Genomic DNA, 14,913 nt, shown 5'->3' with positions numbered 1-14,913 from the left:
ACCGTGGCGGTCTGATGGTGTCGCTCTACACGTACCGACTGGTATTCTGGCCTTCTTGACATAACCTGATGTAGGGAGGAGGGGAAGTTAAGGGCACAATAACAAAGTGGGAAGGGCTCTCAATATAAATGAAGAACTTTTGAGTGAGGCTTTTGAAATTTTTGACCCCATTTTCACTTGAGCCTGTTATGTGACACACCATGTAGAGTTCCCAGTGCAGGATTTTCGGGAATTGTACGAGCATTTTTTTGTTGTCGCAAGATTTGTGGATTCGTCGATTGTTTAGCTATGGAGGTACGGTACTCTTGTTTCATTCAGGAAGTCATTTTAAGAGGATCATGGGACGAAGCATGTGTTTGTGTTTCAGTTGTGCGCCGGCAGGTGTTTGAGAGCAATTTGGCTTCTGCTTCATCTGACAGGTGGGTGGAATTTTGGGTTTTAAATTGTCCATGAATGTGAATGTGCTCCCACTTCATGTCCAAAGTCAGCTGGACTCGACTCCATCTCAACCACAAGGCTACAAACTAGCCAAAAAAAAAAAGACTTCATTAAAATGTACATTTTTGCCATTTGAAACATGACGAGGTTTTTGTGCAGCATGCGTGGCAAGTATGACGGGGCGATGCAGCCTCTTTGGACGGCACCACGTTCACACTTTCGACGGGGTTTTGTACCAATTTCCCGGAGACTGCAGCTACCTGCTGGCTGGGGACTGCAAACGTCGCTCCTTCACGCTGCTGGGTGGGTGAGCCCGTCAAAAATGCTCTCCAACATTGATGGATAGTAATCTCCGTAGCTACATGTTTACCTAATTGTGTCAGTGTGCTTCATTTTGCGACGGCAAAAGTAAAACAAAGCGCGCTGTGATTCACCCGCAGGTGATTTTGTCGGCGGCAAAAGAACCGGAGTCACGCTCTTCCTCGGGGATGTCTTTGAGTTGCATCTGTCGGTCGACGGGAGATTATCACAGGGAGAAACCAGGTAAAGCTAAACATAGGAAAGAAAAACTTAAAGTGTCCTGGTTTGAAATCGAAATGTCATATATTTTTGTTTTGTAGACTTTCTCTGCCGTACGCGTCGCACTCGGTGTTTGCTGGCCAGGAGCTGGGGTTCTACAAACTGTGGAGCGAGGAGTTTGGCTTCACGTTGATCATCGATACCGCGACCAACGTCGCCTTGACGCTCACCGAACAACACGCCAACCACACCTGCGGCCTCTGTGGTAACTTCAACGCGGCGGTGGCTGATGAATACACCGCTCAAGAAGGTACGCACGCACTCCTTCGAGGCCACCAAAGCTGCACGTTCCTGAGAATTTCGGAAACGCTTCAAGTCACCCGGTGCTCAGAAACAGGAAGAGAAGCTATTCCATACAGGAAAAGATAACGAAGTTCAAGGAAAAATATCAACAAAGCAAAAAGAGCAGCATGAGATTAATGAGGAAGCTTGTCGACATCTATGCACTGTGCGTCATTTCAGGATTCCTCACAGCGGATAGCTACGACTTTGCCAATTCGTGGGCGGTAAAGGGGGCAGGTCAAGTCTGCAGACGGGTTTCGACTCCCAGTCTGTCCTGCAACAGCTCCAAAGACACTTCGGAGGTCAGCCACACACAGACTTTCCATATAGAATAAACGTAATGCTTTTTTGTTCTGTACTGATGAGGTATGAAACGTCTTTTCCTAGATTCTGTCCAGTTGCAGCTTGTTGCAAACATCAGCCGTGTTCCTGCACTGCGCTCACTTGGTACCACCCGAGGCCTTCTTGTCCCTGTGCCAGGAGGAGGCGTGCCACTGCGGCCAGGGAGACACCGAAGACTGCTACTGTCCGGTCCTTCTCGAGTACGCCCGCACGTGTCACGCCCATGGGATGCTTTTACGGGGGTGGCAGCAGGAGAGCGAATGCTGTAAGTAAGAAAAAAAAATAATCAAAAGTGCGGCAGAAATACTGACACTGTAATTCGCAAGTGTGTACATGTGTGTGTGTACAGTCCCCAAATGTCCCATCGGAATGCACTACAGCGAATGCACCAAGTCCTGCTCCACCACCTGCCATAGTCTCAACATCCAGGAGATCTGCAAGGAGGACTGTGTGGATGGATGCACGTGCCCCGGTAACTAACTACTGACTTTCCACCCCTTCAAGCTTTCCTTTGTGTGTGTTAATTAGTGTGTGTAATTTTCAGCGGGTAAAGTGTTGGATGGAAACCGCTGCGTGGAGGTGTCTCAGTGTTCCTGCGTCCACATGGGGCGACAATTCCCTCCGGGTTCCACCATCTCTCAAGACTGCAACACCTGGTGAGTGGATGGACGTATTTTCAGAACGTCAACTTAGTGTGGGGTTTTTTTCACAGCGTGTGCCGACACGGGTCGTGGGAATGCACCAACGAAGGTTGCCCCGGTGAGCGACGTGAATGGCATTCACACTGCATGATTCAAGTGACACAGTTCACAATTGTTCTTCTGCTCTCCAGGTGAATGTCTGGTGGTGGGTCAGTCCCACTTCAAGACCTTTGACAACAAATTCTTCACCTTCACCGGCCCGTGTCACTACCTGCTGGCCGCAGACTGTGCCGAGCAAGACTTCTCTGTCATTATTGAGAATGTGCAGGTTGGAAAGAAGCAGATCTGGATAACTTTCGAAACACCATATCCGATCACATAAGAACCCACAAACCTTTTATGGCAGGATAATAACTTTGCATTTTCCTTCTGTCACTCTTTGTGTGCATGTCTGACAGCTTATTACCAAACTGTCTTTCAGTGCGCAGATGATCAGGAGGCTGTGTGTACGCGTTCTGTGACTCTCACTCTGCCTTCCCTGGAGGACATGACAGTAAAGCTGAAGCACGGAGGAATGGTTTCTGTCAACGGCATGGACATCCAAACCCCAATGCATCACGGTACGGCATTTTTACGGGGAGCAGCTGCCTTTTGTCACTCAAAGAGAGTGACATGCAAGAGTGGATATAGGGGGATACAAGAATTCGGGGAACGCAGACCTATGTCGAGGTTTAAGCTTTCAAAAGTCTGTTGACTAAATCCTTATATCTCATTAGGAAAATATAACAAAATGGACATTCCTTAATCATCACCGCTTTTCAATTTCCAGGTCACTTGCACATCCAGAGATCTGTCCAGTCATCCGTGCTCCTCAAGTATGGAGATAATCTGCGTCTTGACTGGGATGGGAGGGGCCGAGTGCTCTTAAAGGTACATTCAATCTTAGTTCATTTGTAAAAGAAACAAGGCAGTTTTAAAATATTACCCGCCTTTTTTTGCAGCTGGGCCCACGCTGGGCGGGACAGACTTGCGGTTTGTGCGGTAACTACAACGGTAACCAAGGCGATGATTTCTTGTCCACATCCGGCCTGGTTGAGGCGGGCCCGCTAGCGTTTGGTCAGTCATGGAGAATCAACAGCGACTGCAAGTCAGCCCACAAAGTTGTGGCAGATCCCTGTGGTGTCAACCCCAAAAGAGGTGAACACACACACATGCAGATGGTGACTCAGCAACACACCCTTCAACACTGCAGTGAATCCCCTAAGACCTGCAGCGTTTATCAATAAACTCGAAATGTAAACGTGGTGAAGAACTCCACCTTACAACCCAGGCTAAATCTAGCTCCTCTCCAACATGCAAAGGTCATATGTAGCTATATTGCTATAGGCCAGGGCTTTGGCGCCACCTTGTGGCCTCGTAGCGCATTACAGAAAGAGTACAAAATCTACAGAAAAGTCACAAATACATTTTGCAGTGACTCGTTTAGGATGGACATCACAGAAATAAACAGATAGGTGGTGATTTGCAAAGCTAATCTCCAACCTGCCTATTTCCTTTTTTCTTCAGTTCGTTTTGCAGAAGAAGGCTGCTCAATGCTGATGTCAGATGTCTTCAGCCCGTGCCACTTCCTGGTTAATCCAGCTCCTTTCCAGAAGTTCTGTCGTTATGACGTTTGCTCATGTGTGGACGGCGACCAGTGCCTCTGCTCCGCCTTGGCCTCCTATGCGGCTGCCTGCGCAGCCAAAGGGGCGCTGCTCCATTGGCGTTCTCCGTCCCTCTGCCGTAAAAACACTCATTTATATTTACACAAAAAAATGTGAGTTTCATGGGTTGACGCCACACATTTGATTGATTTCAATCCTCAGAGATGGAGTGCACCAGCGGCCGAGTGTACGAAGCTTGCGGCAGCGTGTGCGACCGCACTTGCCGCTCCTTATCCGGAGCAGAGGGTGGATGCGGAGGGGAGAGAGTGTGCGAGGAGGGTTGTTTTTGCCCAGCTGGAAAGTACCTGAGCGACTCCGGAGAGTGTGTGACGGCGGACCAGTGCACGTGCCTGCATGACGGGCAGCTGTACCAGCCCAATGACGTCTACGCCGATCACAACAGCATTTGGTCTGTTGGCGTAGCGTAAAAATACACTCTTGGGACACATTTCTTTTTAACGGAGTGTTTTATATTTACAGTTACTGCGAGAATGGATCCATGCGCTGCAGCTCTGCAGAAAGGAGCACTTCGCTGTCTGATCTCTTCTACGACGACGACGACTTGGCACCCTCCAGAGGTGAAATTCAACACATACTTTATAATAATTATCTTTTGGGTGAAAGGTCACCTGTGATAAATGTTAGTCAACAATATAGAAAAAAAATGGTTTCTCCCACCCCGACGCAATGAAGAAACAAAGCGACAATTAAAGACATGTTGGTACTTTCAGAGAGGCGCTCTACAACATGTCAGCCTCCACTAGTCCACGCAAAGTGTGACGCAGGTGAAAAAGGCCTGGAATGCGCCAGAAACTGCCAGAATGCAAACCTCCCCTGTGGCTCACTTGCTTGTATCCCCGGCTGCCTCTGTCCACCCGGCACAGTAGGTAGTGGGAGCTTCATGCATGCAATTGATATTCTTATCATTGTATTTTAGAAATGAAGCTGTGGGTGGCAGAAAGTTGAAGTTATGCCTTGTGGAGCTGAACATTTATTTGATATTTCAGGTACGCCACGGTGAAGGCTGTATTGTGCCAGAGGAGTGTCCTTGTTACCATAACTACAAGCCTTATGAGTCGGGACAAATCATACCGGTGGACTGCAACACCTGGTAAATAGCCTTTTTTTCTTTTTGGACAATGGTCATCTTGTTGATTGCATGACCTTTTTTTATATGACAGCGTATGCGAGAAGAGGATATGGCGCTGCACCAAGAAGTTTTGTGACGGCGTGTGCCGCACCGTCGGAGAGGCCCATTACATCACCTTTGATGGCCTTAAGTACTCCTTTCCCGGTCTCTGTCAGTATGTCCTGGTCCAGGTAAGACAAAGAAATAACTGCGTGTCATAATCTGCGTGTTTTTATACCTTTCTTTTTACCTTCATTGCACATAGGACAATTGTAATGGAGATGAGGGGACCTTCAGAGTGCTTGTGGAGAATGAAGCCTGTGGCATTGTGGGACATCGCTGTGCCAAGTCTGTGTCGGTCTACTACCAAGGAGGATTGATTGTGATGCAGAATGGCGAGGTAGCCTTGATTTTTTCTTTTTTTTTTTTTTTTTTTTTGGAATGAAAAAGTTTTAAAAATAATAAAATCTAAAATAATAACAATAAAGTCTAAACGCCATCTTGTGGCATCCTTTGGTATTACAGAAAGAGCACACAGCCCGCCCAAGTTTTTCTGCCAATAGTTTAGAATAGGTTCATATGAAATAAAATTAATAAGCAAACTTATGAAGAGTAAACGTGCATTTTTATGTTTTGATTTCATTGACATGTTTTGGTCTTTACTCAGGTGCGGATGAAGACCCCAGTACCACAGAGCGCGCAGGTGGAGATCATCCGATCGGGTCAATTCTACACCCTCCTGCTGGGCAAACATATTTCTCTTAGCTGGGACAAGGCAACCCACCTTCTGGTCCACATATCGGCAGAATACAGGGTACAGATGTATTTACATATATTTTTTTGGATGGAGCGCCATGTTGATTCTATATTTTTTGACTGTCGTTTTTTTTGTAGAACCGGGTGTGTGGTCTGTGCGGTAACTTTGATGGAAACGTGAATAATGACCTGGTCAGCAGTAACAATCAGCTGGAGCTGGATTCTTTGCACTTTGGGAATTCTTGGAAGGTTGCGCCCAGCTGTGCTGATGTCACACAGGTAATGTATATGAGTCATGTGGTTTGGAGAAGAAAAAAACGATATAAAGTTAAGTCAGGGGCTTCTATAGATATTTATGACATAAGAATGTTGCATCATATTTTTTGTTTCCAGGTACCTGTTCGATGCGCCGACAACATCGTCAGACTGTTAACAGTTGAGCAGTCATGCCGCGTGCTCACCGGCCCCATTTTTAAAGAGTGCAACAGTCAGGTGAGTAAAGCAGCAGAAATCCAAACGGTGCAGAGCATTGACATTATGTACATCAAAATCTAAGATGAAATTGATGTTTTTTGTATATCTACTCTTTGTACGTTGAGTAGGACAGGCTTAATTCTGTTTCTTCCCTTTATGCATTTCTTTAGGTGGATGCCGAACCATACGTAAAGATGTGCGCCGAGGCGGCGTGCACTTGTCCGTCCGTGGGCGACTGCACTTGTTTTTGCGACGTCATTGCAGCCTACGCTCAAGCTTGTTCGCAGAACGGCGTACCCGTCAACTGGAGATCCAATGAGCTTTGCCGTGAGCGTGACGAACATCGTGGTGGTCGCCGAGTTCTTTCAGCCTGAAATGACAACACAAGTTTTCTTTGTAGCGATGAGCTGTGAGGGGTTGAACCCGAAGAACCCGGCTACAGGAGAGGAGTTATGCCAGTGGAGGTACAACACTTGCGGCCCCGCCTGTCCTGTCACCTGCCAGCACCCCGATCCTCTCCAATGCACCCTCAAATGTGTGGAAGGATGTCATGCAAACTGCCCTCCAGGTGCCTTAATTTGATGAAACATTGTCAGAGACCTTTTATTGAGCCTCTCGAGACTATTTTAACTTGTTTCTCGCTCTTCACCTTGTTCTCAGGCCAGTTGTTGGATGAGGTGGCCATGAAGTGTGTTGAGCCCACTCAGTGTCAAGTTTGCGTCCATGAGGGTCAGAGAATCTCCCACGGCAACAAAGTCATCATCGGCCGCCATGATCCCTCCCACTGCAAAATATGGTAAGTGCCAAATAGGTTTTCATTTGGATAAAAAAAGAACTCAATTATCAATTCATTCTTTATTTTTGTCCCCAAGTCACTGCGAAAACAACACGCTAACCTGCGAGGCTTGCACTTTAAGCACCGTCACACCAACCCTTCCCTCCGCCATGTTTACGACCATCCCAATGACCACCATGATGCCCGAGGGGACGTGCGACCGCGCCATGGATCTGGTTTTCCTGCTGGACGCCTCCACCGCACTGAGCGAAACCGAGTTTCAGACCACGAAAGAATTTATACTGGGAGTAGTGGAGCCCTTCCGCTTGGGCTCGGCTCACACTCGAGCTGCCGTGCTGCTTTACCACTCTCGAGTCAAAACGTATGATTTACAGGTAGGTCGAGCCATGGGATTGTATTTTCATTCTTGGTTCCAGCAGCAGCAAAAACAAAAAATGGTGGCATTAAAGCATTCCTTCCTTTGAACTTTTCATCGGGAGTAGGTTCAGAAGTGGCTGTTTAAGAAGACCGTGCACGAACTGCACTACGCCGGAGGTGACGTCGCCTACTTGGACGAGGCCATTAAATATCTCTCTTACAACATCTATGACAAGAAAATACGAGAGCACGCCGGCCGCGTGGCCATCATCCTGACGGCCAGCACCAATCCTCAGCCCCTGCGGCCATTCATCAACATGCTCCGCAAAAGGAGCATCACCACGCTGACCGTGGCCCTCGGTCCCGGCGTGAGCATGGCGCAGATTAACGACATCACAAAGGCTCTCCCAGCGAACAGGGCCTACGTGCTGAGTAGCACTGCCGAGCTCCCCGATCGCCTTTTAGAATTGACCGACTATCTTTGCACTTTGGGGTTGGAGCCAAAACCCAGCACGACCACCACTACTCGCTCTCCTCGACCGGAACCCATCCCTACCAAACACCTCACCACCGTCCCTTCCATCCTGTCTCCAAAAACCACCACAGCGCCCTCTTCTCGACCACCGAGCAAGGAAGTGGCGTTCGTCATCGAAGGCTCCAATTCAGTCGGCGAGGCCAACTTTAATAAATCCCTCCTGTTCCTGGAGAACGTTATAACGCAGATGTCTGAGAACGAGGAGTTCATCCGCATCACGGTGATCCAATACTCAGTCACAGTGACCGTGGAGATCCGCCGCTGGGATTTGAGATACCAGAGGATGCTGCTGCTACAGCGTCTCAGGGAGATTCGTTGGCGGGGCGGAAGCAAGACAAACACCGGCGCCGCCGTGGCAACTGTCTTTAGCGACACCCCCACCGTCCCGCCTCCACGCGGTCCCGCCCCACCGCAGCTGGTCTTCCTGGTGACGGAAAACCCGCCCACAGACACGGTGACGCGCCCGTCGATCACCAGCACCCAGACACACGTGTATCCCATCGGAGTCGGCTCCAAGGTACGGGAGGTGGACTTGTTCCCTTTCAGTTCGCCGCGGCGTCCCATAATGGTGGAGGACTACACGCAACTCAAAAAACTGGTCCACCGTGTTGTGAACATCACACGCACCACAGTCACGCCACGCTTCCCCACACTGGTACCTGTGGTCCACCCAACGCTCGCCAGCCTCCCGCCCACAGGTAGAAACAGCACGGCCACCTCTTTGCATGTATAATGAAGCCTCACTAGTGTCGACAGATTAAAAAAAAAGATATTCAATGTGTCAGTGCCCTGCAAGACACCCGTGGACGTGCTTTTCCTGCTGAAGTCCGGAGAACAGTTTGAAGACATGAAGACTTTTGTGAAAGCCTTCATCAACACGGTGGATGTGGGTAGGTTGAGATTTTTCTGGAGCGCTTATCCTCATTTGGGTCGCAAGTGAGAAGAAACCTGTCCTTTTAACATCTTCCCATTTCATCTGCACGTAGGTCCGAATGGCACTCAGGTGAGCGTGATTCAGTACGGCGACACCCTCACCACGGAGTTCACCCTGAGCAGGCAACAGATCAAGTCCCGTCTTCTCGACATGGTGGACAACATTCCCGGAAGGAAAACAGCGGCCCCAGCACTCGGTAGACGATACCAAAGCAGGTGAAACGCAAACGTCATCGAACTCACCGCCGTGTCTCCGGCTCAGGCTCGGCACTGCGGTACGCTGTCCAAGAGGCCATTAAAGGAGGACGAGTCGGCGTGGCCAAGGCTGTGGTGATGATCGTGACCGACAAGTCAACCGATCAGGTCCAAGAAGCGGCCAATGAGGCACTGGCCGCAGGTAAAATAGATTCCCTGTGACTCTGCAGTCTAATCTTTCAATAATTTATGTGGTCGTCTCATTCATCACTTGTCCCCCAGGTGTGTCCGTGTTCCCCGTCGGCGTGGGTCCGGATTACGAGCAGAACGAGCTGGTCACTGTCGGCCGCAAACAAGACAACATCTTGCACTTAAAGAGTATGGATCAGTTACGGATGCTGCTGACTTTGGACCGGGGTTACGCAGACAGAATCTGCAGAGGTGCCTGTCCTCGCATACACTTGGACACAGCTGAAAATAACTCAAAACGGGGCAGCGTTGTTGTCCTTTTGATACTATCGCTGATTATGACGGTAGTTGTTGGCTGTGATTTTCTTTGGCTCTCAGCTGGTCCGCCCGGAGTTTGCGTTGATGACAGCGGCGCAGAGAGAAAAGTGAGTCACGCAACATCAACACATCCAGAAAAATCACTGCATTGTGCTATGATAGATTTTTATTTTTTTTTTCTAACTCTTGCGCCACAGCCCGGAGAGTCATGGCTACTCGAGGACGGCTGCCATTCGGTGCTTTGCCATCCCAGCGGAGCCGTAACCGTGCAGAACCACAAAGTCAGCTGCGATAGACTGGAGCCGCCGGCGTGCAGGAACAACATGCTGCCTGTCAAAGTCCAAGAGGCCTGCAGCTGCCATTGGGAATGCCCATGTATGGACAACACTCGTGAACAATAAGGCCGGAGTCGCATGGTTCAAATGACACGGATTGGGTTTTACTCTCAAGTGGCACAATTTCAGATTAGAAAAATGCACATAATCAGATATTTTGGATATGAATCATTTCAACATCAACAGCTGATAATTGCCAACTTAACCTGCCCATTAAAAAAAATCGGATTCTTACAGCGAAAAAGGAAATTCAATCTGGTCCGAATAGTTGACCTGCCTGCCTTTGTTTTTATGCGTTGCCAGGCATTTGCATGGGCAGCTCCACCAATCACGTGGTGCGATTTGACAGCTTGCCACTCAGGCTGGACGCAGAGGGCCTGTGCTCCTACACCCTCCTCGCTGTCAGCGAAGGTTCGGAGGTCAAGCTCCACAACGGCCCTTGTCAGGACTCGACACAGTTCAACCACGTCTGCATGAAAGCCATCGAGGTGACCCACGGGCCGCAAAAACTTCTCCTGAAGGATGATATGACTGTAAGTGGCCTTTCTCATATGATTGTTTACAAAGTCACCCCTGCTTTAAAATATTTCCTCAATCTGTGCAGGCGTTAATTGGAAGAGAGGAGATTTCGCTTCCGTGGAGGCGTGAGGGTCTGGAGCTGGTGCGATTCGGCGGTGTGATGTTGCAGCTCAAGTCTGACCACGGCTACGTTTTGACGTTCACGCCCCAGAGCAACGAGTTCACCATCACACTGTATAATTCCAGCATCAGTGGCCACACTGCCGGACTCTGCGGTAATTATAGATTGAATTTTTCAATATGAATTATGAAAAATAATGGAACTTATCCTGTTCCTCCCCAGGGGCTTGCGGAGAAGAATCCGCCAACGTTCTCTCCTTGCGTAACGGCAGCCCCACCTCCAACCAGATGACTTTCATCTCCGACTGGACGGCGGCCGGTGACACGGGCGTGTGCGTGCCCAGGCGCAAGGTGGTGTGCTCCTCCGGGGCGGCCATGGGATGCCAGGCCCTGCGTTCGCAAGTCTTTGAGGCCTGTCACGCGCACATCCCCGTTCTGATGTTCCTCACCGAATGCGAGGAGCAGGCGTGTCAGGAGTCGGACGTGTGCGAGCTCATTTCGGCATACGCGCTCTTGTGTAGACAGAGGGGTGTGTGTATCGATTGGAGGAGTCCCCATATCTGCCGTAAGTCTGATATCTGGTCTTGGAAGTTCTTCCATCACTTTTCTTTTGAACATCAACATGTCTCTAACAGCCTTCGAGTGCCCCCCCACCATGAAGTACAGTGCGTGCCGCACGGGCTGCGTGGAAGACTGTAACAGCGCACCACCGTTGCGAGGGGACTGGTCGGGCGCCGTGGGTTACGGGTCCTCATGCACAGACACACCCACCGAGGGCTGTTTCTGTCCGAGCGGGACCGTTTTGCATCGGGGACTGTGTGTGTCACCAGAGAAGTGCAAACAGTGCGTGGACCATCGTGGACACGCGTATCAGGTTAGAGTCATGAACAGAATAGTAAGGTGCTACAAAACAGAAAGCAATGTGTGTGTTGTGTGTGCGCAGTATCTGCAGACTTGGGTACCGGATGACAACCCGTGTTTGATTTGCTCGTGTTTGGACCGACAAAACGTCAACTGCACCGCTCGGCCGTGCAACGACCTAAAAGGCGAGTACGCTCCGTTGAACTTTTTTGTGTCTTAACATAGCCACTCAGTATAACTGACTGTTTTGTGTCGTGTGTGTAGCACCGGTGTGCGGAGCCTGCGAGGTGCTGAAGCTGAAGAGCGAATCCAAGTGCTGCCCAGAGTATGAATGCGGTACGTGCAAATAATTTGCATGAGACAGCACAACCCACTCTTAATAAATTGAGTTTAGCAAGGCTAGCAAAAATGGTGCTGTAATTCTTCATCCTCGTGGTATTTTGAATTTCTTTTTTTTTTTAAAAAACACATTTTTAAAACAAAACATAGATTTGAAATTGTGACAAGTGATAATATCTCCCTTAACACTTTTGGCTTTTTATTTCTGAGACTTCAGTGTCCATATAGCTCATGATCTCCCTCATGTGACTTTTCAGCCTGTGATCTGTCGAGCTGTGATGTTCCCGAGGCTCCCCGCTGTGAGGATGGTGAGGTGTTAATTCTAAAAAACCCAGGAGAATGTCAAGCCATACACGAGTGCGGTAGGTGATCACACACCAGCGATCATGTACCCGTCAACTCTTTGATTTTGACGTGGCTCTCTTTCCCACCGCCCAGTTTGCAAGAAGGGGAATTGCGCTGTCAGTCCCATTTTATGCGGCGCCCATCGCCGGCTGACAGTCAAAAGAACAAAATGCTGCGATGCCTTCGAGTGCTCGTGTAACTGCCAGAACGTCGCCCGCACTTGCCCGCCCGGCTTCATCACGGCCTCCAAGACGGACGACTGCGGTTGCACCGAGATAAACTGCCTGCCAGACAAAGTAAGTGTTTCATCTGGACTCTGCCTGGCGACGATAATACCAAAACGCTTATCCAACAGGTATGTGTTGTGGGTGACGTGGTCCATCCGGTCGGCAGCAAGTGGGATGAGGGATGTGAGAAATGCAGCTGCAGCCAACTACAGGACAAGGGCACGTCACTTCACATCGCTCAGTGCTCCACGCCGGTGTGCCAACGGAACTGCCCGCTGGTGAGACAAAAAAATGTCATTTTCTTGTGGAATTTATAAATCTGCCTGTTTATTGATATTGATAGAAAGAATCATGGCTGATATTCTGTTTGTACCGCACATGGCAGGGTTCATCATACACGCAGTCCAGTGGAGAATGCTGCGGGAAGTGCAGAGCAACTAGTTGTGTGGAGTCGAACGGAGAATTGCGAGGGGACGCTCTGATCGGAGGAACGCTTAGACAGGTTCACAACCGCACCGAAAAATTCTGACGCCAATTCTTCCAAATTAAATTTGTTCACTGTGTGTTGATAGGTTGGGGAGCAATGGCGGTCTCCTCGTGACAAATGTGTCATATTCAAGTGCGTGAGGGTGAACGACGAGGTGTTCATCTCTTCCGCCAACATCAGCTGCACCGCCATGGAAACACCGTCCTGCCCGCTGGGATCCGAATTACGCTGCGATACGCAGGACTGTTGTCCCAGCTGCCGTTGTGGTAAATATCACACACGACACAAATGTGTAAGTCAAACATCGGGGTCTACGGAAATGCAGTCGCAGTGATTTTCCAGCAGAGGACGCACTCACCTCATGTTGACTATGGTCTATTTCTCCTTTGCAGCTCCTTTGGATGTCTGTGTCCTTAACCACACGCTCATAGGAGTAAGGATTCTATTTTTTATATATTTTTTTAATGGTTAATAGGTTCAGTTTGATGTGTTTTATAATGTTAAGGGGAACAACACGTGTTTATTTGTATACTGATATTTTTGTTGTTGTTTGAATGTGTAGGCAGGGGAAATGTTGATGGCTGACTTGTGCACACAATGCGAATGCATCGTGGAGGGCGGTTTCATCAAGAAACACAGGCTCTCCTGCTGGACAACCACCTGTACTCCTTGTCCCATGGTACATATTTCCTATGTCTTGCATTGCGTTTGTACAGTGTAGGCTCGGTAGCTATGTTGGTATGTGTTTGTGTGGAAATTAACATGTCATGGTCACCGCAGGGATACACGGAGCAGAAAGTGGAGGGCGCCTGCTGCGGACGTTGCGTCGCCACAACATGCCTTTTACAAATGCCCGATGGGAAGCAAATGAGTCTTCTGGTATGCACGCACTATATCTTAATTTCTCCAGGCTACAGTAATTGCTTTTATTCTTAATAATATTTGCTTCTATGATTAAGTTTTGCTATAAAAATAACAAGGTCACAAATACACAAATGTACTATCCTATTTTAAGGTATCCTGTATTTCCAGGTGAACACCACAAAGGAAGATGGCTGCACCCAGTACGCTTGTGGTATCAACAGCAAAGGAGACCTGGCCCTTCAAATCCGAACGACCACCTGCCTGCCTTTCAACCGCCGATCGTGCCTCGAACAAGGGGTGCCAGAGCAACCCATACGTATTCACGCTCAAACGTCACCACTGTTTTCACTGACAGAACGATTCTGTTTATTCTCAGGGGACTGTGAGCCAGATTGGAACAACATGCTGTGAGACGTGTAAGTAGGGCAACGACTAGTTGTCATTTGTTTTTAAGTCTGTTTTTAAAAAGGTATCCACGTTTTGGTGAGAAGGTGCAGAGTCAGAATGCCGGAAGACGGCGGGAATACTGAACTATGTCAAAGTAGACGACTGCCAATCAGAGAAGCAGATTGACTTGTACTACTGTGAGGTAAAGGGACACATTCATTTGATGATCCAGCAAAAATCACTGTAGCTAACCGTTTCACCATCTGTCTCTCAGGGTAAATGTCGCAGTAAGTCCATGTACTCCCTCCAGAGGGCCGCGGTGGAGCAAGAGTGTGTGTGTTGTGTCGCCACGGAGACAGAGCCCGTCAGCGTTCCCGTCCTGTGTGCCAACGGAACCCACAGCCACCACACTGTCCTATCTGTCACCGGGTGCAACTGTCAGTCCAAACAGTGCACCTAGAAGCCACCAGAAGTTGGCTCTGATCCTTTGCTTGTCTATATCCAAGACAAATGTATCCACCCGTATTCAACCACACACCATTTACAACAAAAAAGTTTTCATTCTGTTTTGTGTAGGCTGTACAAGTAAAAAGCACTGTATCAGTACGACAGCGGGGGCCAGCAAGGCCTCTGCTGGCCGAAACACTATCAGAAGCAATAACCTAAGTTTACAATAAATACCGATATGCTATATTCCTAAATTTATTTCATTGTCTCTCTTTGCTGCACTGCTTCCTGTGTTGATATGACACTGATTATGCG

The 14,913-nt window shown here is 48.9% G+C and overlaps 1 protein-coding gene across 1 annotated transcript; it reads left to right on the top strand.

Annotated features, from left to right (window-relative positions):
• The first annotated feature begins 72 nt into the window (after positions 1-72).
• Positions 73-14,852, top strand: vwf (von Willebrand factor). The gene is made up of 53 exons (XM_037254346.1): positions 73-294; positions 368-419; positions 598-741; positions 879-981; positions 1,059-1,267; positions 1,480-1,601; positions 1,687-1,906; positions 1,991-2,113; positions 2,186-2,297; positions 2,354-2,400; positions 2,474-2,610; positions 2,764-2,902; positions 3,112-3,212; positions 3,284-3,479; positions 3,849-4,064; positions 4,148-4,394; positions 4,466-4,563; positions 4,717-4,868; positions 4,993-5,096; positions 5,167-5,305; positions 5,380-5,514; positions 5,782-5,928; positions 6,009-6,149; positions 6,264-6,362; positions 6,515-6,671; positions 6,745-6,912; positions 7,005-7,140; positions 7,217-7,514; positions 7,623-8,730; positions 8,818-8,922; positions 9,019-9,162; positions 9,228-9,362; positions 9,443-9,601; positions 9,728-9,774; positions 9,865-10,042; positions 10,306-10,535; positions 10,607-10,796; positions 10,865-11,206; positions 11,277-11,515; positions 11,585-11,687; positions 11,767-11,838; positions 12,099-12,203; positions 12,280-12,482; positions 12,542-12,691; positions 12,799-12,915; positions 12,986-13,166; positions 13,293-13,333; positions 13,463-13,579; positions 13,681-13,779; positions 13,933-14,061; positions 14,141-14,180; positions 14,256-14,353; positions 14,426-14,852. The coding sequence occupies exons 1-53, from the start codon at positions 289-291 to the stop codon at positions 14,609-14,611; spliced, it is 8,466 nt and encodes a 2,821-aa protein (XP_037110241.1). The 5' UTR covers positions 73-288; the 3' UTR covers positions 14,612-14,852.
• The last annotated feature ends 61 nt before the right edge of the window (positions 14,853-14,913 follow it).

Source organism: Syngnathus acus, chromosome 6, assembly GCF_901709675.1.
Source record: "Syngnathus acus chromosome 6, fSynAcu1.2, whole genome shotgun sequence".
NCBI classification, from domain to species: domain Eukaryota; kingdom Metazoa; phylum Chordata; class Actinopteri; order Syngnathiformes; family Syngnathidae; genus Syngnathus; species Syngnathus acus.
The sequence above is the reverse complement of the archived record's forward strand: the minus strand, read 5'-3'. Positions and strand labels throughout refer to the sequence as shown.

Bases quoted from the DNA above. Each gene is read 5' to 3' on its own strand.
- vwf (XM_037254346.1), top strand. The intron at 3,480-3,848 runs GTGAACACACAC...TTTTTTCTTCAG, and splicing joins TGGTGTCAACCCCAAAAGAG to TTCGTTTTGCAGAAGAAGGC. The intron at 6,150-6,263 runs GTAATGTATATG...TTTTGTTTCCAG, and splicing joins GCTGTGCTGATGTCACACAG to GTACCTGTTCGATGCGCCGA.